Source organism: Varroa destructor, unplaced genomic scaffold (assembly GCF_002443255.2).
Source record: "Varroa destructor unplaced genomic scaffold, Vdes_3.0 BEIS01000003.1, whole genome shotgun sequence".
Classification (NCBI taxonomy): domain Eukaryota; kingdom Metazoa; phylum Arthropoda; class Arachnida; order Mesostigmata; family Varroidae; genus Varroa; species Varroa destructor.
The window spans coordinates 19563469-19590539 of record NW_019211456.1 but is presented as its reverse complement, the minus strand read 5'-3'; the positions used below and the strand labels follow the sequence as shown (position 1 = coordinate 19590539).

The 27071-nt window shown below is 39.3% G+C and overlaps 3 protein-coding genes across 12 annotated transcripts in view; 1 reads left to right on the top strand and 2 right to left on the bottom strand.

Moving 5' to 3' along the window:
* Nucleotides 1-2938: 2938 nt before the first annotated feature.
* Nucleotides 2939-7892, bottom strand: LOC111248211 (angio-associated migratory cell protein-like). 8 transcript variants are annotated; one of them, XM_022800133.2, is made up of 8 exons: nt 7753-7892; nt 6427-6633; nt 5241-5509; nt 4893-5003; nt 4506-4621; nt 3900-4063; nt 3456-3680; nt 2939-3187 (listed from the first exon to the last, which is right to left on the bottom strand). In XM_022800133.2, the coding sequence occupies exons 1-8, from the start codon at nt 7820-7822 to the stop codon at nt 3033-3035; spliced, it is 1317 nt and encodes a 438-aa protein (XP_022655868.1). In that variant the 5' UTR covers nt 7823-7892; the 3' UTR covers nt 2939-3032. The 8 variants fall into 8 exon arrangements, with proteins under 8 accessions (XP_022655868.1, XP_086839399.1, XP_022655875.1 ...); XM_086983273.1 differs by having other exon boundaries at nt 6427-6528; nt 7753-7887; XM_022800140.2 differs by lacking the exon at nt 7753-7892 and adding an exon at nt 7426-7580 and having other exon boundaries at nt 6427-6625.
* Nucleotides 7893-8636: 744 nt separating this feature from the next.
* Nucleotides 8637-10651, top strand: SecS (Sec synthetase). The gene has a single exon (XM_022800132.2). The coding sequence runs from the start codon at nt 8637-8639 to the stop codon at nt 10134-10136; it is 1500 nt and encodes a 499-aa protein (XP_022655867.1). The 3' UTR covers nt 10137-10651.
* A 2042-nt stretch (nt 10652-12693) lies between these two features.
* Nucleotides 12694-27071, bottom strand: part of Shal (Potassium voltage-gated channel protein Shal) — a 261664-nt gene continuing 247286 nt past the window's right edge. Inside the window, exon 5 of one of the 3 annotated variants that reach the window (XM_022800130.2) lies at nt 12694-26799. In XM_022800130.2, the coding sequence (XP_022655865.1) occupies nt 26422-26799 (378 nt within the window). In that variant the 3' untranslated portion in view covers nt 12694-26421. The remainder of the gene's footprint in view (nt 26800-27071) is intronic. The other 2 variants (XM_086983270.1, XR_015323453.1) reach the window with 2 other exon arrangements.

Here is a 27071-nt window from a genome sequence, read left to right as displayed (position 1 = left end):
CTCGAAACACTAAGCGGTTTAGGAATTCTTCTCAAGAAAGAATTGTTAAAGTCGAAAACGAATCTCGTGGAAGACCTCCCGCGCATACCGGAGGTGATTAATGAAGAGTTGAAAACTGCGCGGGAAGCCGGCTCGTACAGGTCTTGTGTGTGTAAAAAATACTATGTTCGTGCACCTTTGTCAAATTAATGAGGTAAAAAAATGAAACAGAAGGCTGTCCCATAAGTTGAGCGAAAGTCAAAAATGACGTGGAAACGTTTCTTTACTTTATTCTCACGCTACCAAAATGACTCATTTTCGCACCAAACTGTGACTTATGATGATACTGCGGTAATTGAAGACGGATACGTTAATGGGCGTATGCAACTGACCCAGCGAGACATGAGCCTAAAGCAAATCTACAGTTGCAAAAGCCTTATAGTCAAATATTATTTCAGACAGCTTCATAAGTTTTGGTTTCTTGATTAAAGCTCAGATGTACTGTCAATTATTAGAGGGGATGACGAAAAAAAACTTTGCTGTAAGCGGCAAGCAAATAGGAATATACCTTTCCTATTTTCTTGCCTACCTACCTCATGGATCCCGATAACAAAAATGCAAATATTGCAGTCGAAGCTCTCTGTTGTTCAATAGACTATCGTTTTTTTTTTTTTTTTTTATTTCGACGAGTTCTAAATAGGGAAGACGTCAATATGATATTGAAAGTGTTTTTTGATACTTCATAAACTGTCGTATCCCACGCTTCTGCAGCAGAAAAATATATAAATTACCCCACAAATAGCAGACCGGAGGTAATCCCAGTGTTCGACTGGAAATTAGGGACGTAAGCTTAAATGATCGAAAAGTTAGGTTTACAACAATGTTTTATACTAGAAGACCAGATACGAGGTTTATAGCGTTTTTAACATTATCAATTTAGACGGTACTAAGAATTTGGAAAGTTACTCGTTATAGGTATTTTGAAAAGTGCGTGCACTCATTTGGGGCTTCTAGTCCCCTCTAATTGAATTATTTTAAAATGTACAAGATAGGCTGATTAGACAAAATAAAAAGAGGTCCCGGAATCATTTTTAGCCGCACTTTAGGTTTATAACTTTGTAATGGAATAGTGTAGTTAGAAGATAAGTGTAGAATAAACCGTAGACGAATGGAGGGAAAAGTACAGAAATATACCATACGTCCCTATCTGCTACTGCTGACCACTTGATCAAAATATACCTATTGCTAGGCCGAACAGAACAGATAGCGATTACGCTGTCGGTCACGCCAAATTGTGGTCACCTCATTATGGTTTCTGCAGCTCCATAAGCTGAAAAATTCATAAACGTTGATACTTGAAGTGAAGAGATTTACACGTGCCTGGCTAAGAGATAATCATTTTACTAACTAAAATGTACTACAAATAATAAACATTTTGTACATTATTGACTCAATATATTGATCAAATCCTATGGACTTGCGTATCCAAAGCTGGACTAATGATCACACGCGATGTATCTTAACTGTAAGCAGTTGTGGGAGCTTCGGAGAAAAGGTGAATTAAAGGTAAAACTCGGATAAATACAGTGAAATGGCGAGGCATATTACGGCGCCTTGTTGCGGATAGCACCAGCATGTGGATAGTCCTCCCTGGGTCGTTTTTTTGAAAAATTATATCTCAGTTAAAACATAAGTAAACCAGCATCTTAGCTGTACATTGAAAAAGTGTTCGATGCAAAACGTATGCTTAGTAGTGCTGCTATTTAGGTAATAGTATAGTCAAGCATCCTTCTGTAGCGTTTTTGTGGCAGGTTCGTGACAGATGCTGTGTAATGGTCTTATTCGGATTGAAATTTTATGGGGCCACAGGACGCTGTCATGTAAGCGGAAGGATTTCTACCAGCGGTCGTGGGTAGGTATTGATTTCGAAGGCCGGCAACTATACTCACATTTGCGGCCGCTGACGTTTAGTTATCATTAAGTAACCCTTTTTTTCAAAAAAACTAGTGAATATGTACATGACTCCGGTGCCAATTTTTCAAATCGAAAAAAAAAAAAAATATATATATATATATATATATATAATAAACTTCAATCAAATCATCGTCATCATTCGTTACTAAATACTCGTTTCCATTTACAATTTTTATTCGGTTGAGGTCTAGTAGAGGGACTAAAGTACATTTTGTAGATGGACTGCGCAGTCTCTGCAATCTATTATTGCCTCTTTGCTCTGCCAGCAATCAGAGCGGCCATGGATTTGTTGAGAAAGCGACGCTTAGAGGATTATTACTTAAAAAACTAATAAGGATAAGCTTCAACGCTCAATGGCAGTTTCATAGGTGTTCTATTAGCACCATGAATTTTAACGTAACTATAATTATTGTAAAACAAATAACTGAATAACTATGAATATTCGTGTATTCTCACGACGGGCTCAAGACAAGCATTACTAGACTAAATTTAGAAACAAACGAAAGCCAATGTATTATCCGTAGACCTAGGCGTACCCCTAAACGAAAGCGGACATAAGAGATAGATATTTGCCTATGCTTGTCGATGGCTAATCCTTTGAAAAATCAATATTCTTAGAAAATTCATCAGAAGAAAAGACCGAGAAAGAAACAATAATTATGAAAAAAAAACTAACAGACACGAGAGATGATATTCCGCAGAAAACCGCGACAAGCAGAGGTTAGTGACAAGGACCAGTGATCACGAACTAAATGTATCGAAAACTGTGCTATTGAATTGATGATACTAATTAAAAAGGAAACGAGGAAATATGCTATTGAATTATAGTAAATAAATAAATATAAAACTAAGCTTTTATAACTTATACGTGTGTCGTTACTGTTTTTTTAAAGGTTCATTGTGTTTTATAGAAGCTTTCTAGAAGAAATACGCATTGATCTGCTTCCGCAACTATAATCTATGATAAAAAAAAAAGTCGAGTCAATAGAATGGAATTTCAATAGGCATTTTAAAGGCGTTTTATTTGGCTGAATATAACTTAGTATTACTCAAAACTATAACGATATATACAGCTATCATTAGATAACGACGCCTTGAAATATTCCAACAGTGCGATCTTCAGCAGCAGTGGCCAACTTCTCTCCGCGCACACTTAGACCGAGTATACTGCTTGTGTGACCTTCCCATTCCTTAATCACTTCACCTGATCGCGCGTCTACTTCTCGGATCTTTCCTGTGCATAAAATAAATAGTCAAGCACGAAAAAACAGCTCATGCTTAATTTTAGCCTTAAAGTGTTTAAAGCTGCAGCTTTTCACCTTACACTTAGAAATGCATTAACCTAAGGTGCTGCATATTTGTGATACAGTATATGCGCAGCTGTTGCGATCAAAGCTCAGCTCAGTTGTAACAAAACCTTATAAGGTCACAAGCTGCAGACTATATTACAAACCACAGTCGCAATGGTACAAATCCGACAATAGTCGACTGGTACAACTTACCATCAAGGGATGCAGCTACGACATGATTCGGTCCAGCCCATAAGAGCCGGCAGATACCACTTCGAGACCCAAACTGAATACGGTGCCTTTGCCGACCTGCAGACACGTCCCAGATGAGGAGAATTCCGTCTAAACTGCCCGCTGCTAGATAAATTTGAGTGCCTTTGGAGAAAGCTACACATTCGACACAGTCCTCAAACTCTTGTAGTGAATGGACAGATTTGCCTAAATGGGTTACAAATACAACGAAGGAGTAATGTCCAATGTTTTGTTGTTTGCTTTCCTTGTGTCTTGCTTAATGCCATTGGTGTTAACGACGATTTTAAAATATGTCAGCAGGAAGCGATAGCATAAACTAAAAAGTTGAATGAATACTGCTTTAGACCATATAATCTAATTTTCAAGAATTTCATCACTTTTTTTTATCGATCGTTATTCAACTACCTGTAGCGAGGGAAGCGAATTTGAGCCCGTCGGCTCCTCCGGAGGCCACAATGCCACTAGAGTTCACATCTATTGAGAGTACCTCTCCTTGATGTAACTTCCAAATTGTTGTGATAATCTGACATGTTTTGAGATCCCATAAGCGAACGGAACCATCACCATACCTGTCGCCCGTACCATCCGTACCAATAAACGTATTATGAGATTACAACATTTCCGTTCAAATGCGCATTCATCGGGATCCTTAATGAAATCCTATGATAAAATTTGCCAACAGCTGCTTATCAAGAGTTATTATTAATTTTTAAAAGAAATTATTATATATATATATATATATATATATATAATTATATTATTATAAAAAAAACCCCACTTGTGTTTCGTATATATGTATACGAGTTGACGGATTCGAACCAGCAACTCCCTGGGCTTGGTCTTAATACTGTTTTTTTAGCTGGCTAAGCTTCCACAGAGTAGAAACATATTGGTTCACTACAACAGGAGAACTCGCCCAAATGCAAAGTGCGGAAATCGATAAAAGCCTTAGAACTTGTTTGCATTACTTTTTTTAGAATTGTTTTGATGATCATATGTAGATATTTATACCCTGCGAGTAGGTGTCTGCCATCGGGTAACAGCTTGACTGATGTTGTTGTTTCTCCGAAGCTATTTAGGAGTTTCATGTTACCGGATGGAATCAACCACATTGAAATCGACCCGTCCTAAAGAAGAAAATATCCAAATACAAATAAATCTATCTATAAAAACATTATAAAAATAAATCTTCGTTTCTAATTCACCCTAGACACGGTCAAACGTTAGCATTACAGCACAGCAATGGATAAACGCTAAAACAAATTTTTAACTCAGATGGCAGGAAACACTGATCAGAAGCATTCAAATAATACTTTGATTAAGTACTTCTAATTTAGGCAAACAATCGATCTAGCTTCGTCGGCAAAGATCGGCCTTAAAAATTCCGCTTTGTCTTACCTGTGTACCGGCAAATAGAATCGCGGAACTTGTATGCCATTCTGTCCATGTGATATCTCCTACTTCTGTACTAAATACAATTTCTTTTGTCGACACTTCCCATACATTTATCTGCAATAAAGGTTACAGCACTATAAACTTTAATAGAATTCCGATTTCTGACGTGCTTTACGAATAGCTTCGGCATACTAGACATCGGTGATTTTTAAAAGATCCTTTGAGATAACTATATATTTTTTAAAGAGATTTGAGAACTCTTTGAGCTTGAAACTCATCGACCTAATAGAGCTAAAACCCTTTAGTTAAGATAAAAATGATATCAATATTTGTATGAGTCTGTTTACGTACATTTCCAGCCATATCGGCAGCCATAACGAACTTCTCATCATGGGAAAAACCAACGTAAGGAACGGAATCTTTGAAGCCAGTTAGTTCAAGGATGGGGCTGCCGTCTTCCGCCTTCCATAACCATCCTCGATCGTCTTTTCCACCAGAGACGGCAAAACGGCCGGAAGGTGACAACTCAACGTTAAATACGAGATCTGTATGACCTCGAAAGAAGAGTAAGGCATCATTTCGCGATGGGGTGAAAACAGTGACAGGAAAATCATCCATATCTGTAAACGAACAATAAACTGAAACTTCACAAACCATACTGCAAAGGAAGTTTTCAACGGAACTAAAGCAAACAACAAAGAAGTGATTACTCTCGTACAACAAGAAATCAATTTTACCATAGAAAACGACAAAAGACATGTGTGCGAGTCATCATGTGATAAGTCATCCAAAATATAATGAAGACTGTTACATAAATTTAAGTGAGCACTTTTCTAGATTGCCTGTTAATTCCCCGTTCCGTTGAACACCATCACAATGTCCATGATAAATATTGTGCTGAAGTTACATGAGGCCACCTCTCATGTGCAGCCCGCAACCGCTATACGGCCCAGGTATGCCTTCAAAGCTTTATACACATACACATGTACACGCAAAACGGAAGTGTCACACAGGGTACGTAACCTATAACTGATACGCATTGGAGAATGTCTGTTAAATCATTTTGCCAATGGAGAAAGGAAAGGCTATGTAGTAGCCAATTTCACCTCGCTCATGGCTCCACTGCGAACCGGCTCATATTCCACTCTGCCGTCTTTCTGTAGTTGACCGTAACTGCTTGGCACGTCTATTAGCGGTGTTGCGACTATTAGATTTTAACAAAAGTAGGCGCAACGTAACACCTAGATGATTCTATGAGTAGGTATCCCGACTAAGTTCACAATGCACATGTGGAATATATAGATTGAACCAAAATTCTAGAATAGAAACCAAAATTCTAGATACTCACCAGACTTTCCAAGAAAGTCTGGTGTGTATCTATATTTTTTTAATTATATTCAATTCTACTAGAAATATATTCAATGACTGCATAATTTAAGACAAAAGGTCATGCAGTTATGACGATGACACAGTACGGCGGCAAATAAATCGAGGTAACAAAATATCGCTTCACTGGTATCAGTGCTGAATGTTTTACCTTCATCGTCATCTTCTTCTCCTCCTTCCGCATCTTCGTCCTCATCTAAATCGTCTTCTTGTTCACCTTCAAGGTCTGCGATCACCTCAACGTCTTCATCGTCTGAATTCAGTATCAAAAAGTTCTCAGTCTCTTCAGCGTTCGGGCCACGGGAGGCCGACATTTTTCTCATAGGAAAATAGTGATGACCAGAAGAACTCTGTTGAACTAATAAGAAACCATGCTGTAATTTGCTTACGAAAATTAACTAACATTACGGTGCTTATAATTATTGTGATTTATGCTTGAGGGTATTATTGATAATTTAAAGACATCGTATAGAATGAACACGCTAGCCGTTACACTTGGACCACTAGAGATCCAGTCCAATTTCTCGACATCAGAAAAGTACATTTATCTTAATGGGAGAGCTACATTACCCCTCTGTCACATGTCCAGCTCTAGAATTAGTAGACTCTTTGCATAAAGGACATATTCATATCTATATTGCATAATAATTACTTAACGCTTGAGATTATCATGCAAAAGACAAAGTTAAGAGTAACTAAATTATAAAAAAATTCTCATATACAATGTTTTTACCACTCAAACATCTGGAACCTTTAATAACTAACCGAGCGATAATAATAATAATCAATAACTCGATAAATAAGACCTTTTGCTTAATCGTTCTGATATTGCTCGTATTGAGCTCCCTACCGTTACAGGTTGACGCAACGGTTACCGTGGTACCGAGTCCGCTTGTAGACAGAATAGCTAACAACCAACTATGGGAACAGCTTTAGAGGCCACTAATTAAATGCAATTTACGGCTGAATAGACAGCAATGGTTGGTAACTCAACCGTATGGTCAAATTCGATATCTAATTGAGTACCCACTGCCGTACGCCTAGGCACCATAACAATTACAGAATGGTAAATTATCCTGTTGAATAATTATTATTTTGAAGTAAGAGAAGATAATAACATTGTCACTGATATCATATGCACTTTTTTTACGTTTTCAATCTTCGACGATTTCCATCAGCGAAAATTTGTCACCGCCGAATTCGAACGCACGTGTGTTGATTGTTGTCAGTGCGCTGCAGCTGTCGCCGGTCAGAGCGTACGGCAGCGCAATATGGACTGTTTATTTTGTTAGAACTTCCTAAAGCTTCCATCAGGAACTGGGCATTTCTTGATAGTTCCTTGCACTATCAGAAACTAAGAACGAACCATCGAAATGATATTAACTGCTCACGGAATAGTTGAGATAAATAAAAAAAACAAGGATATTACGCATTTCGGCGCGGCCTTTTGAATTATCAGCTGTTTAAGCGAACCTACTTGGGATTTTTGAGAGCGTATTGGCTAGCCTCTGGCACATCTTTCGGTTTACGAGGCCGAGAAATAACATAAGCGACTAGAACTGCTCTAGTACATTTTTTTTTTGCCTATCTGAATGCCACGGCATCACTCAAGCGAACGAAGTAGACTTGGTTGTCGTTTACAGCTTCTAGTTGATTTAACAGGCCTGCGAACTGTGGAGCACTCGTGAGAAACGTGATCGTTAACAAAGAGTTTGTGGTAAGAGTAGTGGAAACGTCTGCCAGTATTCGAGCGCCACTCGTCCTATCTACAATAAGAGAGCAATAACTAGCTGTGGCATTAAGTCAAAAATTGCTTCGAAGCCAAGACAAGCACTTCTAGGGAGCAACATTTACTCTGGGCCAGCATAGTCGACAGTCGTGGGTTTTGACGTTATAGAACCCCTTATATCCCATCAAAACGACAGAGAGAGGGAAGTGAATAAACACTGTTCCAGCGAACGCTGAAATCATTTTCCTCGTATGAAATTCTGTTTTTTGTCTACGATGCAAATTATCGGACGTGATCGGCAAGTAGCTTCGTTCAGTGATGGGAAGAACTCCTAAAACTCTTTACTTCCGTAACGCAATTGCGATGTGACCACCCAGACCGATTCGCGTGAAGTGTAATTCATTTTCTATTCGTTGAACATCCGAATTACGAAGCTGTGTTCGAAAATGTGTCCCCTTTTGTAAGCTTACTTACTCAAACGTTGTAAAATATCACTGTTATCTACCCGATCGAGTGAGTTAATTTTCAACGGAAAAGCTAGCTCATAGTTTTAAGGTAGCATTAGAATCGTCGTACCATTAGGATCACACTAATTATGCCAGAAGTGATTAGTAGCTGATATAGCCATATATATGACGTTTTTTGGAATCGTAATAATATTTGCCTGCCAGTCTCTTCCGTGCCGTAGTGCATACATAACAGTGGATACTGAGCATGTACACGTGCTACTCGTAATGATGAACAGCAAAAGTTTCGAATTTCTGAGTAATTGCCAATTAAGAACAAACTACGCCTCACAAGCACAACAGGCACTGTCAATTCACACTGCACGAATTAATCTTTTGTTGGAACAAGGTAAATGCCCAGAGGTTGGTTGGGATGATTCCACAATTGAGTTACTTCTTCAAAATCTTGCTTTGATGGACAGTAACAATTTCCCCGGATGCGCCCAACTGGGTGAGCGGGAAGCCCGATTTGCGTCCGAGCTTGTGCGCAAACGGCATTTCCGGATGGGTCACGGCATCGGACGCTCGGGAGATATTCAGGAGCAGCAGCCCAAGGCAGCAGGTTCCACCCTCATGAATCATCTGACTAACTCAATGCTGCTGCATGTCCTGCAAGCATCGGGAGCCCCTAGTACTCAAAAATGCTTCGTAGTGCCGGCTGCAACAGGCATGGCATTAGTTCTCTGTCTTCTAGCGTTTCGTGCAAGAAAGCCCCAAGCTAAATATGTTGTTTGGTCCAGAATTGATCAGAAGACGTGCTTTAAATGCATGATAACTGCTGGATTACAGCCGATCGTCGTTGAAGGGTTGCTCGTTGGAAATGAACTGAAGACAAACGTTGACGAGATGCGTAAAAGCATTCAACAAATTGGAACTGACAATATTCTCTGCGTTCTCTCTACTACGTCATGTTTCGCTCCGCGATGTCCCGACGATCTTATCGGAATAGCTGATCTCTGTAAAGAGTTCGATTTGATGCACTTAGTTAACAACGCCTACGGGGTACAATCAGCAAAATGTATGTCGCGACTGGAACAAGCGTACAAACACGGCCGAGTTGACGCATATGTCCAGAGTACGGATAAAAACTTCATGGTGCCCGTTGGTGGCGCCGTTATAGCAGGTTTTGATTTAGAATTGATTGAATATGTGGCTAGAACATATCCGGGTCGGGGGTCCGGTTCTCCCACGATGGATCTTTTCATCACGCTGTTATCGATGGGCATCAAAGGTTATCATACGGCTTGCAAACAACGTAAAAGTACTTTTAACTATCTTGTCGGACGTCTCAAGCAACTCGCTGAGTCATATAACCAAACGGTGCTGCAGGTTACCTCGAACGATCTCTCTATCGGGTTCACGTTGAATGGTCTCAAAGATATGGCAAAAGTAAGCGCAGTTGGCTCCATGTTGTTTACGCGATTTGTGTTTGGCACGCGTGCTATTGATCCCGACACAGTGAAGGACATTGAAGAGCGTCAATTCATCGGTTGGGGATCTCATTATAGCAAATACCCTCATAAATATTTGACGGCTGCAGCTAGCATTGGTACAACAATAGACGATGTGGACACATTTGTTGAGAAGCTCGCTAAAATTCTTGCAAAAAATAAAAACATCAATTGAAAACGCGCTACTTGTATTAGGCAGACATGATAAACCGAGACAAATATCAGTCCACCAAAGTGTTTCTTCATATCTTGTTAATGATACAAAAGCTACACAAAGTAGACTAAATATTAAAAACAGTTAGCGCTCTCGACGCATGGGATCGCTGCAATAGCTCAATAGCGGCGCTTGCAAAATTGTAAATGTAGGCATAGATATGGACGGTTGTCGCAGAAATCCCAAACGGATATTACAATCAAGTAACCTGAGTAGCTTTAGTTTTTTTTTACGATACAGAACAAGTCATTGTGTTCGCGTTGTTAATTTGTTTTTGATCTACTGCGAAATTGTCACAAAGCTGTGCCCCACCAACGCTTTCAAACAAAAAAAATATCGTTATACTAATAGAGTAGAATCTATCACGCTATTTATAAACTGGTTTTTCTAATTTAAGTTCTTTCCAAATGGCTGTATCTCAAAAAATGTGTTCATGGTCGAATAAACTGTTGATGTTGGAAAATTTATATCGTGTATGTATTTGCCTTTTCTATTTTGTTTTTATAAACCGTGAAGAAGGCAGGCTATTGTGGACTGTACGGATAGTTTCGTTTGAAAAGGGGGCAAACAAACGAACAAAACGCTAGGACTGGCATAGAGAGATGATTAATTATAACATCTATTGAAGTCTGCTATTATGCGAATTCAATATATCTAACAGAAACACTTTGACACTCCATTGGCACTGTTGAAGCGTCCTTTCAAATCATCTATAGTTTAAGAGAGAGCCTATTCACAATAATAATTTTATTTTTTGAAAATTTCTGATTTGCGGTGTCTTATGTTAATAAATAACGATACAATACACAAACATTAATAATCTATAAAAACTTTTTTTATATAAGGAGAGGTCAAACGATTTACTAAGGACCTTATTTTTGTCGCTGGATTAATTAAATTAGCTTTCTTTTTTTTGTTTTTTTTCGCGTCATGCACTCGCTTTTATACTTGATTTAATCTTTTTTTGGCTATCATATAACGAAATAGGAATGTGCTCTAATAACGAGTTTTAACAGGATCATTCTTCTAAGAACGACGTGAAGCTTAATACATTTTCATAAAAAATGTGAGTGAAGGCCCTTACTTACTTCTGTAGTTGCTTTGTATGACGCGTAGCATTCGATGTCTACTGTTATACGCCTGTTCACTACTACTTAACCCATATCTGCAGAGAATCATAATAAATGTTCGAATAAAACGAACGATCTCACCGGCCATTAAAGTAGAGGTCATTCCAACCTGAATGGTGTTTGAAATCGGTTGTGACTAGTACACTATCATGATCTATTATATTTATAGTGCAATACGTACGCCTAGATACAGAGAATAAGGATAGCAATTAAAGAACAAGGATTAATCATTTTGACTTGCACGCTGAATTTGTCACTGTTCTAATAGAATAGTCCAGCGAAGTGAAGCTTCTATGAGGGCTGACCTGACCCGGAGTAAGTTTTTTGAAGTTCTATAAAATTCGCTTAGGATACCCTCATTACGGTTTGGTTTAGCTTACTAAAATTATTTTATTTCTCGAACACTAGCATATTTAAATATTGACACATTTAGCCTAATATTAATTATAGGAAAAAAAAAACCTACAAAATAATAGTAAGGAATCCTACAGTTCCTTTTTTAGAGCGACAACGCCCCGCTTTTTTCACAAAACGTGCGCTTACAAATTTCCTCTTCACCTAATCTGCATGATTTACTTAGATACTAGGTTATTTATTTGGTCGATTGAAGCAACAATTTCAAGTTAAATGGTAAGTTCATCGTGGAAATATGATCGATAACTAACGAAAAGGAAAAAAGGATCAAGAGTATATGTCTAGTAGCAAATCTCATGAGGCACTACTAGCTCGATTACCCATTATTCCAAATGTATTTCGATCCAGCCAGTTATTGTACTCGATGCGTTACCCTTCTAAAACAGTACTGTTGTATCTAAGAGAGGCTGCGAGAAACGAAAAACCCCGTGTTTTTTTTTAAGCTGATTTTTACCCGGCAAGGACGACACGCTGCACTCAAGAAGTTACTTCGAGAAAAGCGTTCACTTTCGAACTACAGCTAATTTGTTCTATACGGAAAACATCTAGGATGAAGGTTGCATTGAACCTTCAGCGTTACCGAGTGATGCTGATATCGCCAGTCCGTCGGTTACGTACCTTAGCCTGGGAAGTCCAGAATATGCGTTGCATTTTATATAATAGTCTCGACAGATGGATGAGTAGACCATATGTATTCAATAAAGTAAGGTTTAGCTCAATTTTTGTTGAACATTTACAATAGGGACTATAATTTAACTTATAAAAATGCGCTGCCTACCATTTCATCCATAACATGTATGCCATCACTAAATAGAGTTTACCTATCTCAGTTTAAACCAATTTTAATCACACTTCTTAATTTTTGAACAAAATTTCTAAAAACATATGTGAGCGCAAATTAGGGCTTGATTTACGTAATACTTAATATATCGATATAATATTTTCTACTCTACAATTATTGATGCTATTGCTACTAACGGTTGAGACACCATAACGTTTTGTTTTTTTTTATTACCATTATTAATAGATAAGTTTGTTTCTTTAATTACAGTTGCTGCTCTTACTCCATTATGATTATTATTCTCTATCTCCTCCATCTGAAGCTTTCTGAGTTTTTGTCACCAGTCTCGAGTTGCGCATCTCTCCTTCGAAGTCACTTAAGCGCTTTCATCTACTTATTTCTTTTAAACAGCAAATCGTTTCCACTGCCAGACTCTATCCGTTCTTCATGTTTGTATTCATTCATTCATCTCCTCGTTCGATCACTCGCACTTCTTCGCACGATATTCGCACACTTACAAGTTATTGTCCTTTCTCGCTTGCTCCCTGCAGTTATCTCACATCCGGCCCGTCGCTGTTCTGTTGCCTCGGTTAGACGTTTACCGTTATTTTTTCGCCGTTTTCTCTCAGTCTCTCTCTCTCTCTCTCTCTCTCTCTCGCTCTTTGTCATGTTTCACAAATTCTGCGCATCGATTAATGCTTATATTATCGTTGTGTTCATTTTCTCATTCACACGTCATTTCTTGCACTCTCCCTAAGCCACTATTCCTTGCCGCAATAGTCTCTCTTGCTCTATGTATCCCTATAGCGCATTCGTTACCCGCGGTGTTTTTGTTTGAAGTTATTATCATCATCGTCGATAACATCATCATTTTTCATCTCTGGTGGATTACCATCATTATTGTTAATATTATCAGCATCAACATAGTTATTGTCCACATAGTAGTTATTATCTCATAGTATTAACAACATTATTGGTAATAGCATCGTCATCATCATCATTGTTGTTGTTGTTGTTATTTCTGAATTACCTTTTTCGAGCCTGCAGTTTCAAAATTTTCTTGTCCGTCTTCGTTTCCATGTGTTTTGCTAACGTTGTAATGATGAGGTGAACAGACATTTTCGCCAGTTTGTTGCACTATTGCTTCTTAAATCTGTTCTTCTATTTTTGTTTGATGTATTTACAAGTTTTTCATAACTTGAAATAGTTGTCGATTTGATTCGGTACTTCTCATAATTATAATCAGCGTTGTCCATAATTTCTAGTTTCATCCATTTTTGTTCTGAATTATGCGTTGTCTTCCTCAACTATTTTTCCTCGCCAAACATCTTCAATTGTTTTTTATTACTGTTGTTGTTATGTTCACCATCGTTGTTAGTTTACATTGTTGTTAATCGGCGTAAGAATATTAATGGAATCTTATGGAACGACAAGGGATGGATGACGTGGCAGGAATCAATAGAGAACATTTTTTCGCATTTTGTCATCACTTGACGGTCCTTGGTGTTAGGGGCGCATTTATTATATTATCTATCATTGCTTATTGACTGTGTACCGTACCACAATATCCATATTTATTCTTCCTTCTTCTCTCTGTTCCGCCGTTGCAACCTATTACGGGACAATGTGCTAAATATCGATATAACTATTATTTGTATACAAATCATATATATATATATATATATATATAGTTTGTATATAGTGTGTGCAAAGTTTGAGTCAACCTTTATTATCCTCCAATAATGCGATGGTGCTATTTCTGACGATTTGACATTCGTACGCTTTCCTGTACTTCCTGTAAAAATGAACCGTATCCTGCACCGTCTATAACTATTGCGGCATACGGTTCATTTTGTCTGTGTTTACTATCAGAATTTGCGAGCGTTTTTTAAAAGCTGTCCTTTTTAGCGCCGTCCGTCCACTGCATGGCATACATGTAAACACTGTTTAATGCTGTAATACTACTGATGTATGTGTAATGATATAAGTCTTCTATGCACATCACACGATGGGGTCGTAGTCGTTATACTTGCAACAACAACAAGATATCAATGGGGCTCTGTTAGTTGGTTCTTGCCATTGATGTTCATAGTGTTACTAGATATACTGCATCTTTGTATAATGCTGCTTCTGGTATAATCGATATTGCAGTAATCGGCATGATTACAACTCATGGTTGACGCGTCCTTTATTATAGAACAATGCTTGTTGAAATGGTAGGACGTCAGCGGACTTATCGCTTACTTAACTGAATTCTGTGTGCAATAACATTTTCCCGAGTTCCGTTACGCCCCCGGCCAACTGGATCCTGCACTGAGCCTCTCTCATTCCGACACGATAAGCTCTTTTCCGCCATACCATACATTTTTCTTGCCATTAAATAACATAATTAATATATTATCTTCACAATAATACACCAGTCGTCAACGTTGTTACAATGTACAATATGTTCCCCATATACTTTTATATCAGCATCAAATATACGAAAATCGTATAGTGCATCGATATCTATAATAATAATAATAATAATAACGGTAGCAGTCTACACTCATTCAAATAGCGTACTCGTAATAATCGATGTTATTAAATGCAGGTGTTTCATATTTGGAAAGAAATAAACTCATCTATACTCGTAATATAATCTTTTACATGCATGAGGTGCTAATTGAAATTGAGGCTCTGATAAATTTTGTATCGCTTAACATGGTCGCCTCGTCTGCCACCTCATATATCCATACAGATACGTATTAATCAGTAACAGCAACGTAGGACGTCGATCATGTTCAATGCATGTAGAAGTAGCCCCTCACATATGAATTTCTGATGAAGTCCCATTAATTCTTGTATAACTCGAATCGATCGGTGTTGGAAAGATCGTGAACGTAAAATTCGAGTGAGTTCTTTTGAAACACCGCAGAGCGCTCAGATGATTTTCAAATATCAGTGTTAAAATTTGACAAGGAATGAAACTGGACGAAGGTGAAGCATTCGATCTTGAACGAGCGACACCGAACCGTTATCAGACAGGTACCGCCTAAAAACACAGGTACGATGTTCTAATAGAGCAATAAGAAGCTAAAAGAATGACGATCTACATTTTAGAGTGTCGTGGCACGTTCAGCAGCCAAAGAAAGATTATATACAACAAAAAAGCATTCTCAGAAAGGGCTATCAATCAAGGGTTAGCGTGTTAGCCAGTGCGCCAATTGCCTCTATGAAGTTGGTTTATCAGCAAATTCGTAATGCTCAAAGGAGTAACACCTAATAAATGAAATTTGTCAGTAACAGAATAACCTATGGCCAAAATAAGGTAAAACATTAAGCAATTTCGAGCACGGATGTTTTTTCAGAGAGACTTACATACATGTCTTAGTCGAAGTTTTTGGTGGAAAGCTCTTTTAATTCCAGTGAGTATATAATTACCTGTGGCAGTTGGACGAGCGGGTTATTAGGCTTAAATGCTTGAAAATCTTCGAGAGTCTAGATGTCTTATAACAAATTGCAGTTGCTTAAATATAGCACCGTCCCTTTGATATGCTTAGGTGGTACCCGTGATGCAGTGTTTTCTCCAGAAGACAGATAGCAGCGATATGATCATTTGAAGGTACCAGTGAATTTCTCATTTGTTTAGAACTCAGGGAGAATATGGTAGGAAGACAAAGTTATCCCATAAATATTGATGAAGCCTGCAACCATGATTGTTGCATGCTGCTCTTTTTATTGTATGGAGCAGATCTGGTTGGCACACGGAAGGTGCGTTAGCAATAGATCAAAAATCTTGAATGAGAAGCTTGCGGAGTTGTTGCGCCAAGTTCCCCAGTACGCATGCAACTGAGTGACGTAAAGGCTGTCGTACTTCTTTCATTGAATAATTGAATTCGGAGCGATGCCCTGGATAAACTGGGGTAAGCCCGCGTCTAGGTCAGCTGTTTGAAAGATGCACCCTTCACAACCTTGCGCTTCATTGGTCAACACTGGGGGACTAACAGCACGTAACCCACATACACTTGAAGGTCACTGGCTCATCCGCGTAACGTATACGTGAGCTGGCAGGCTTTTTATGTTACGTCATAAAGCTATCAAGAGGGCGCAAAGTCAACTTTTCTCAAGTGCTGCGTGTGTCTGTGTATCTCTAAGTAACATTTGTGTATAATTGACACAGAAAAGTCTGCACCTTCTACGAAAGAATCACATCAGGGATAGAGGCTATCAAACTAGGGAAATCACCATTATAGAGAACGGGGCCTTCCAATGACCTCTGACAAGAATGAGTGGTGCTTTTTGTCCAGAAATTTTGCGTACTTTCGTGCCGCTGTGGAGCTTTGTCTGTTGTTTCCAGATGATGTAGTATACGATAGGTTCACGAACTATGTTTTGGATTATTGACATTTTTGCGAAGTGGGATGCGTTTATTTAGTAAAACTAGATGCAGGTATACACGTTTTACAGGGTGATCTTGGTTTCTAGTAGATTAACTTAACTTACCCTTTTTCTTGTCGGGAACTTCAAAGGTTTATCTTCATTGCATAGGTCTGTATATAGATAGTTTTCTGTGACCTCTATATTTCTCCTGTTTTACTCTGTCTTGATATCTTTCACCGTTAGGTGTCTATGGTTCTCGTCTATTTAACGTTGACATTATATTCGTAGAGCGACACGGTATCTGGCAATGCAACAACAATTAATCAAGTGCTGCCATCTTACCTACGAAAAGCTCTGCCAATAGGATCTGAACGAATCTTAACATTATCATTAGAAGCTCTGTAAGTTGCATTTAAGTTAACTCCACTTGTAAATCGCCCAGTGGCGTCAAAATTAATGCTGATTTGTTTTCGTATAACAGCAGGGATAACTTAAAACGTACCTAGTTGCTGTTTTATTTTTTCTATCCGAATTATTTCAAGCAAATCGTTGTGGTAAGATTTCTTTTTGAATTTATCATTCATTTTTAGCACGAACAGTTTGTAATCTGGTTTAGCCGTTGTTGTTGTACTTAATAATGTTAGCTCTAGGACTGGGGAACTAGCAGTATGGCAATTCATAAATATTATATATTTTACATTATAGTTATTTGCTGTCCTGTGCTGAACCTGTCCAGGTAGATAGATAGCCTTTGTGTAGGCCATTCATTTCAGGTTCCATGTTTTTACATTCACATGTCCCTAAACGTCGTCATGTAAAAATTAACAGTTGATTGATGATGACGCTTTGACCGAAAAAAACCAACATGAAAACGAGATAGTTTCATTTAAGTAGCGGCACTGGAACTTTCGTTTATTGGAATACATGGCGCCATTTGCGAATATGCCCAACGGTTGTATGCGTATCTTATTCATTTTTGTGATCTTGGTCTATAAGCATTGTCTTAACCAGCATTCCTTTTCAGAAGGAGCGCTAAACGTATCCACGAAAGTTAGATTAGCCATATGTGGCAGATTTTTATCTCTGTGCAATAATAGAGATTGTTCTGAAAAAGGATAGTTACGTAAATATATCATTATTATCTAAATTATAGACATTAGCAGGGAATTACAATTCATTCATCTGCCATTTGTTGTTTATATGAAAATCGTCTATATATAATATGATAGACAGTCAACGTGCTGCTGAGCTTTGTTCAGATAAATAGAATAGCGAGCAGGCATTATGACCAATCAATTAATGCCCTCTATCAAACTTGAGTATCAGATACAGTTGTAAAGAGTTGTCGAAGGCCTGCACCAGGCTCACTTCACGATCATCTTGTGAACTTTTTTTACGCCATTTATCTGTTTCCCCTATGTGGAAGAAGCGAGAGACTAGCGTACAGCTTCATCGCTTTTGAAATAGAGACGCGCGTATCCGGCAGGTAACAGGATCGATGAGCTGAAGTTGGTGGAGTTGAATGAACGGTATAGTAAGCAACGGATGTACACTTATGGACTAACGTTATGTACATTTCATGTAGTCCATTAATCCCTCTAATTAGCCAGCCGCTTCCAGTCCGGTCATATATAGTTTGGTTTTCAGCAAAAGCGCAGGGCCCGATTGATTACCCTTGTCTGTGTCGTTGTGCCCTTGTTCACTTTATCGTTGCTAGCCGAAGCAACTGTGACAAGAAAACGGAAGAATGAATGAACAAACATGTTGAAACATGGCATATGAGATTAGGACGTTGATTTCAAACTATCTATATTGAGAACAAAATGGCGATTGTTTCAGTTCATTTTCTGGAGTAGGGCATACCGCAGCGCAATACGATTCATTTACTTCTTTATAATCAGACTTATCTAAATATTGAGAAACATCTTAGAAATAGATCAGCCAATGAATTCCGGACGAATCCGACCCATGGATGTTGCAGTGCCCGCACCGGCCTGAACTAGAACATCGGCTCTACGAAGTCGAAGAAATACGTATTATAGGCAATCAAGTTGATGTGTACGTTGAAGCTCGTTTACGTTATCGACCCATGCCGTCCTGTGCTCCTGCTGCTGAGACGAACCGGGATGTTTGGAGAGAAGCTGCCATCGGCGTGCCCAGGAGTGTTCCTTCAATTTTTCTGTCGTCTTTCAACGAGACTATGTTGAAATGGCCTTGAGCCACCGATTGACTATCGTACGAGATCCTACATTACAATATAATGGAACAGCGAACGCCCCCGGGCAAGTCTGTTTTAGACCGAACTGGACTGTATTTGTAACATTGCTGTCATTGTATAACGGCAAATAGCCCTTGACGCTGATTGTTACTATTACTGTAATAATGGTATTTATTATTGTCACATTATGTCGTCACGTATCTCATCATCAGAATACATATGCATCAGAAGTCTTATTTGTTTGCCCCTCACTATACCATTATCCTATTTTCTTGAGTACTGTAGGATTTAGCTACCAAAGAATGCCTAGTATTACTTATTGGAATTTGCGAATCGCTTAAATATGATACGCTTCACTTGCTACGTTACCATCAATAGTCTTACTCGCATTTATAGGTTTAGTACATCATACACAGCCACTTATTTGATTTGTATTATTAGACGTAATATGTTGAGGGAAGGTTGTTTCTGTGAGCGTGTTTGTAGGTGTGGGTGTGTGTGTGTGTGTGTGTGTACTAAGTGATTTTAACTAAAGGTTTGCTTTGTACCGTTTGGAATTGGGCCGAAGGCCCGGGGCACCCCGTCGTTGCCCTACGGACATTCCGCTTGCCGCTGTATCATTACCATTTCTAAATGTCAAAATTTTGTCCATCCTCTACGAGTATCCGTGTCCTCCAGCCAAACCGTATACAATTGACTACAAGTATATATATGTGGGTTATTTTGCGCGCGCTCCTTTATACTGAACTCGTTCGGGTTTCTTGCTTTGTGACGTATATATTTTCGATGATTCAGTAATGCAACGTTTCGTGGCAAGACGAAAATTACCGACAATCGTCAGGAACTAAATGATAAAATAGCAAAAGTTTAACGATCCGTGTTGTTGAACGACAATGAAAACTGAGCATTGCCGACGGGGGCCCACTGTGAACACTGGCGCAGTGCACGCTCTGGAGAATGACTGAGCCGTATTTCTACTGTTGTCAGATGAAAATGTATCTTTATCTGCTTTTTTTTTGTTAGTCATTTTTGTCATCCGGTTTCAGTTCATCTGATCACTTCTACTTGTGCCAAGTGGTAAAAATCTGGAAAATGGCAGAGAACTCGAACGGATGCAACATGTCAAATAGGCTGCCCTTGTTTCGTATCAGCGCTAACGGCCACTAAGTACAATCAACGCTGAAGTAGCTCGCCATTAGCATGTATTCTCAGGGTGTCAGCCAGGTCTAATGTCGCCTTTGAAATTATACATCCATTTATCGGTAGATTTTTTTCTATCATTCTCATATCATTATGATAAGTTCAGCATGATATTTTCTTATTATTCATCTCACCACAAAACGCCAAGCCTCTAACATAACCCTCAGAGTAGCTCTTCAGCCGACTTCAATGCTGACTGATATCTTCGTCTGAGCTGACTTCTCGCTGCAGAACGAATGGTGCTTATTTGTGCTCTGAATTTCGTGTTTCGCGCTCTTTTTTTTTTCTTTTAATTGGGAACAAACAACATCAACAACCGCGTAACCGATGAGACAATATGAGCTGAACCAATCGTTTCATAAGCCCCGCTTAACCTTCACTATGTTGACTGGAGCGAACGATTTATCGTTGGGCATTTTACGGAATTGACGTGAGAGACGTAAACGTCAATCGCAGCGTCAATTTCTGATCAAACGAAGGCATTTTTCTCAGAGCGTTTCCTATGAGTGTCTTCAGCTGTATAGAACGCAATGCGAAACGAGTTTTTCCGTAGTATCATTACACGCATTTATATCTGTTACATAGACGAAATATGATTACTATTATTATATCTATATATATTTTTGTGAGGTTCCATAGCGTTGCAATCGGATGCAATTATGGTGACAGTGTGAAATACGTATGACTGAATAAGGATGACGTACGACGTCCAATCAAAGCAGAGATAAAACGTAAAATTCTAATATAGGTATAAATAGACTAGAACTGACGTCGCGGCGGGCGATCCTATTAAGTCGAGGTAGCATACGATCCGAGTGATAATCATTCCCACACATATCATAACTCCCACATGCGGGACGCGCCTCAAGGACTATAGTTGCCAAAGTTACATGCGTGCTCGCGTACTATTCAACTGTACTGGTACGAGCAGCGGGCGAGCTATTAACAACCACTATTGTGTGTGTGTGTGTGTTTAATAAATGCGGTAGGTCAATTGCTATGATATAATCCTGTACATGTCTATGTATGTGATATTGTTTCTTTCCTTTTTGCTTTTTCCACCTACCGTTATCAATATCGTCTCCTACCGATTCTTCGCCTGCGTTACTCTTGAGATAACGTATCACCACGAGCCTCGCACGGGGAATGAACGGCTCCCGCCAAGAGACATCCTTTTGCTGTTTCTTCTTTTGCCTTTTATTTCGTATAGTTGGTATCATTAATTGATTAGAATTACGTTAGACCATATAATTTCGGCATGATTATATCTTTTGAATCAGCATTGCAGGTAAATGTTGTCAACTAAATCGTTTTTCATTTGCCTTTGTGGCTAGACACCTGCTGACTGCAGTTTGAATCCATAGGGTCTGTCTTATACTTAGACTGTTACTGTTAGGTATATTAATATTTTTTGATTTCATATTGCTATCACCTATCCATTTATCGACATTTGTGCAGTTGTTTTTGTTACTATCAATTTATAAATAGACGCTACCTCCCCCTCCCCATTCCTCGCCATTTTGAAACGCGGCACACGCTTGCTCCTGTCACATTCTATATATTGTCTGTCTTGTATGTATAAGGAAGTTGAAACGATATATTCATGTGAGCTTGACCTTTTGTGTTTCCTCTAGAACGTGTCAGAGCTTTTCTTTTTTTTTTTTTTGCTTGAAACTGTCTCAGCCAAATTTACAGATTGCCCTAAGCATTTTTGTTAGATCGGCGCAAAAAGCTTGTAGCAAAATGGGGTAAACACCCGTTAGATGTACTGATATCTCATGCCTACATACAAGATAGTAATAAGAAAGTATCGCATGAAGAGATTACTATCTGTACGTATATTTAATGATATGATTTATGTTTTATTTATCTTGCGCATCCTTTCTCTTGTCGATAAGTTTATCTTTCGCTCTCCCGTTTATCGCTTTTATGTATTCCTATTTTGAAAGAGTAATGAATGGGGCTGGAGATATCAAGGATGTTAGCGTTTGCTGGAGTTATTCCTGGTAATGCCTCGACTCTTGTTGACTAACGTTGTACCGCCTTTGTAATTTCCTCTATTGTAGCAATGTTATAGCAACATATTTATATAATAATAATAATAACAAGAATATTAATGGCTTAGTCTATGCTCTAGCTGTTGTTCACCCTTCTCAGGTCTTTCGCTTAGTAATTCCTTTGAGGTATACAGGAAGCCAATATATACATACTGCCACCAAGCGATAATGGTAATTTTGCGTCTATATTGCTTTTTTATATCATATATTGGCAATTTTTTCCAAAATAAACAAAATATTCTAAGTATCGTATATTTAATGCATTGTATAAAGTATTGAAGGCAACCAACCATGTGAGATACTAGGGGAATCGAACTTGAAAGAATATCTATACATCTACCTCACTCAGTATGTCCACAAGTAAGTTGCTATGCAGATAACGATAGTTATTGACAATATACTGATTTACTATATGCTATTAAAAATATTGATCTCAATCAAGTACGTTTCGCCGAGCATAAGTATACCTTTTGGTATTACTATGACACGTATCGAAAACCGTTGTCCGCACAGTATTAGAGAGTACCACCTATAGGGTCCCGTTGATGATTCGAGTCCGTAGCCACCCGTATGTTTGGATACTTCTTCGCACCGATAAGGGCGACGGCAGCGGTAAGGGTATTCTTTAAATGCATGGGTTACGGTGCGACATCTCCGATTTTAGAAAAACAATACGAAATTTAGCGGACCATAAATGTCAAGTGTGATTTTACGGGGATGGGCGGCAAACATCTATTATCAAAATTCTCGAACAACCTGCAAGAACAACAAAATTTCGCATTTGTTCCGAGCCTTTCATTTGTAGTAATCTGAACACGACACGTCCATGTTTTCGGTCTACGTTGTCCCTTTACATGGAGCTTTCCGTCTACTGTGACGCTGAATACGTATCGCCGATAAACGCGACAGGTAGTAGTTGACGGCGAGCCATATGATAAAACAGTGATTGTTTTTATAAACAAATGCCATTGCGGCTACGCTTCATGCAGGAAAAAAAATAGGAAAAGAATCTCGTGACTGGGCTCAGATTCATTGCAGATCAGGCATTGAGGTACCGACAACCCTTGACATCATCCTAGTCTACCATTGTTTGTCATTTCATTAGTATTCATTTTTACTTGCTTCCGTGTAAGCGTAAGATTATTATGCATTCTTCATCTGTACATCGATAAGTGTACTTGCTAGAAAAGTGTACCAAGGGCCAGCCAGCATTACTCCACGACCCTATGGTTACAAATTAAAGATTGATTTATCGGTAGCAAATGACACATACAAATTAGCTGGAATACATACACTGATTAGACACGCTAAGATAGTTGTTTGTCTACAGTTACAGCAATAGCGGCAGCTCGCTCTTGTTCTCTATCATTTTAGATTACCACCCTATATATATAATGGATTTATTATTGTTACTGCAGCAGTAACAACAATAACAACAACAAATCTTCCATAGTGCTTAGCTGTTCTGCTAGTTTCCGACTCACTATCGAGCTGAAGGAGAAAAGAAGAAATTCGCTTGTTATTTGCCCACGTATTTGTCCGTTTGTGTGCATCCTGTATACTACTGGATGTGATCGTAAATGTAAAATTTGTCTAAGCTGTACACACTACATTTTGGTAGGGAAACGGCGGTGATAGTAGGTTATCGGCAATTGGTCAGTCATGGTTAGGTCTTGTAGTGACTTGGAACGGTCGACGCTCGGCCTCAATAAGAACAAGTCGAATTTCGAATAAAATGTATAGCAAGTGAGAGCTTGTGAGACTATGGAATTGTATGAAGGTCAGCCCCGTCATGCTCGACCAACGTACGCCTCCATCCGATTATCATAGAGATTCGATGCACCAGCCAACCGATCCTGTCTGATCGGACACTCGTGTGTTCCTTCCTTAGATCGGGAATGTTTTCATTTTTTCAGCCAAACTTGTAGGCGAATACAGACTAGCGGGGCATCGTAACTTCGACGCGCATTGCCGCTTATCCATCACATGCTTAAAAAATTTATTTTATATTATTACGTATAGATGTATTCGCTTTTCCGCGCCAAGTCACTTACAAAGATCACCTGGAGTGATTAGCCATTATTGTGGTAGATCATGTCTGTAGAACGTTGCGGAAGGTCCGGTCTTCATACCGGATGAGGTGTCATTGAGTACGATTACTAATATGATTATCATTATTGTCATGTGAATCGATCTTACAAATGTGCCAACGCTTTCCCTTATCTAGCTAGTAAAAACGAAGTCATGTTCAGTCTACGAGGCGATCGATCAAGCGTAAGTCAATCAACGAAGTAACGAATGACAGGCAACATTGTCATAGACTAGCTCATCAGCTCTGCACAGTTCGTGCGTATGTTACCGTCCAATACGATATGAAGACATCACAATCATGAACTTTTCACGCTTAGACTTAAAATCCAATACGACGAGGATGGCTCAATTCGCGGCCATAGCAACAACTTGTTGTCGGCACTACCGCCGTCCTCTTCTATAGAAATATATTCGTAGATGTAAACCATGTTTCTAACTAGACATTATATTCTTCTGTTAATTTCTATGCATTTAATAAATATCATTCTTTGTTGCGTATGGGTTACGTTTCATTGTTTGTTTGCACTATGTATATCAATTATGATAATTGTCGTTCTCCTGAACACATTCATTGTTTATTCCCTTCGTCGTCGTAGCGTGATCTCTCTCTAAGCTTGATCAGCCAGAAATACTAAGTACAGGCTATATATGTACGCATTTGAAATTATATATTCTACATATAACAGTTGTGTAGATAATATCTTTAGTCTATTAGAGCGCGAAACATATCTATTCATTATTCAGCTATATTTTACAACAACAGCCTTTGTTCTGCTGTTCGTTCTTCCGGAGAGGATCTCGCACAGAAATTTCATCTGAAGTTACTCTGCACCTCGCGGTTGTTATTATGTTAGCAACAGATCTGCTAACGCTGCCTACGAATGTCTGTATCTGATACGAGATGCTGTTCCTTAGGTTAATCGGCCATTGTTTGTTGTCGTCATCTCGTATTGATTTGTGTGTCGTTGACCCATGTTGATGGGCTCGGTCATCTTTTTGAGGGTGTCTCATGAGTGTGTAACGCGACCACCGATTTGAGGTTCTAATGTCAACAGACGGTTCTTCCGTTTTGTCCGCACAAGAATTAAGATTAGTTTGTTTGTTTGTTTGTTAAATGCTTCTGGTGTTCGCTGGCGTCTTCATCACTTCGACCAGTGTCGTCGACCTTAGCCGTACTACGGCTGGCTTAAGTCATCTGTTTGGCTGTCGTTTTGTTCACTTATTCTCTTTTCTTTCGTAAGCTAAATATCGTTGTCTGCCTTTAATGGGCTTTCTAATAACAGGTTATATCTGGCTGTCATTAGTCATGTTCCGATGTTCCAACTCAACTCCGGCGGTGGTTGGTTCGTATCTATAAACATTAGACCATTCACGAGCGCTTCGACGACAACCGGAAAATTGGCTGTTTTTGGAAAATACATGTTCACTGCTTGCGGCGTCTTGATACCATAAGAAATTGGCGTGGGACACACTGTAGGTAAATGAGCAAATTGAATAGAATAACGCTGAAATGATTTTTCCATGCAGCTAACATGGCTGTCAGCAGATGGATACCATTCGAAGATATCTGAAGCACGGAGGATGCGCTGGTGAGCACCAGCGTGAATGGCTGTAAAGGCCACTTTTGATCGAGCAACCAAGATGGATCAAGGGCCTATCCACACACTAGCTTCACCTAAACAGAAAGTCAGTGGGAATTCTTGTGATCGCTGGTTCGTATTCGTTGTTTGGCTAAAGACCGTTGTGTTCCCCTATGAAAGCGTTATTTTCATCGTTGACGACGACTGCAGGAGTTCGGTACGTGTGTGATGGTATCTGCTGTTCGTATTTCAAATCAATTGTTGCACCGCAAAGACATTTAGGTAAATTGGCTGGTTCTAAGTTGAGCACGTGCGACAGCGACGAGTTCAACATACGTAGAGTTCTATACTCTAATAACAAGCAGTTACTTGGTCGCTTTATAGTGGTACGGTAATTGTTGTTATAGTAGAGTTCACAGACTGGAAATTCGCACAGACACCTGGTCATCTGTCGTATGTGCCTGTTCGGCCTCCCCGCCTGGGCTGATGTTCACCACGGCTGTGGTGACCCCGGATGGGCTCGAGCTCATCGTGGCGACGACTGTTGGAGCTGGCAGGGGCTGGTTGAGACTCGATCGCTGACTGGCTGCTCTCCCACCGCCGGGGCCGCCCCCGGTACTGCCACCACCTCCGCCCGCGTTGCCACCAGGCGCTCCGGGTGTCGCGTTGGGCTCTCCCCTCAGCAATAGATGGTCTGACGACGTAGCGTTGCCGCGGTTCGTTAGACGAACCTGTACGTCGCTCAGTTCCTCATCAGTACGACCGGCCTCCGAGTCACCGCTACCCGAACGCTGAAGGAAAGGCAAGGATTGAGATTCCAGGATGGACAGGAGCCAAAAGGGGCACACGGTGCGGAAAATCAGGACAACGAACACGAAACGCAAAGGGACGTAGAGGGAGAAGACTGATATAGAAAAGGAGTCATTATAAGAGTATACGTAGAAAAGAGAAAGCAGACGTACAAATACAAACGTCACTCAAACGAACAAAGCAGTGAAGTTAGATAATAGCACCAACATTGCAAAGACGTATTAGGTTGTGATCATGGCAGATATATGTATAT

Bases quoted from the DNA above. Each gene is read 5' to 3' on its own strand.
- LOC111248211 (XM_022800133.2), bottom strand. From the start codon at position 7,822: ATGTTATTTCTCGGCCTCGTAAACCGAAAGATGTGCCAGAGGCTAGCC. The intron at 5,510-6,426 runs GTAAAACATTCA...GTTCGTTTACAG, and splicing joins AGAAGAAGATGACGATGAAG to ATATGGATGATTTTCCTGTC. The intron at 5,004-5,240 runs GTACGTAAACAG...CCTTTATTGCAG, and splicing joins CTGCCGATATGGCTGGAAAT to ATAAATGTATGGGAAGTGTC.
- SecS (XM_022800132.2), top strand. From the start codon at position 8,637: ATGACGTTTTTTGGAATCGTAATAATATTTGCCTGCCAGTCTCTTCCG.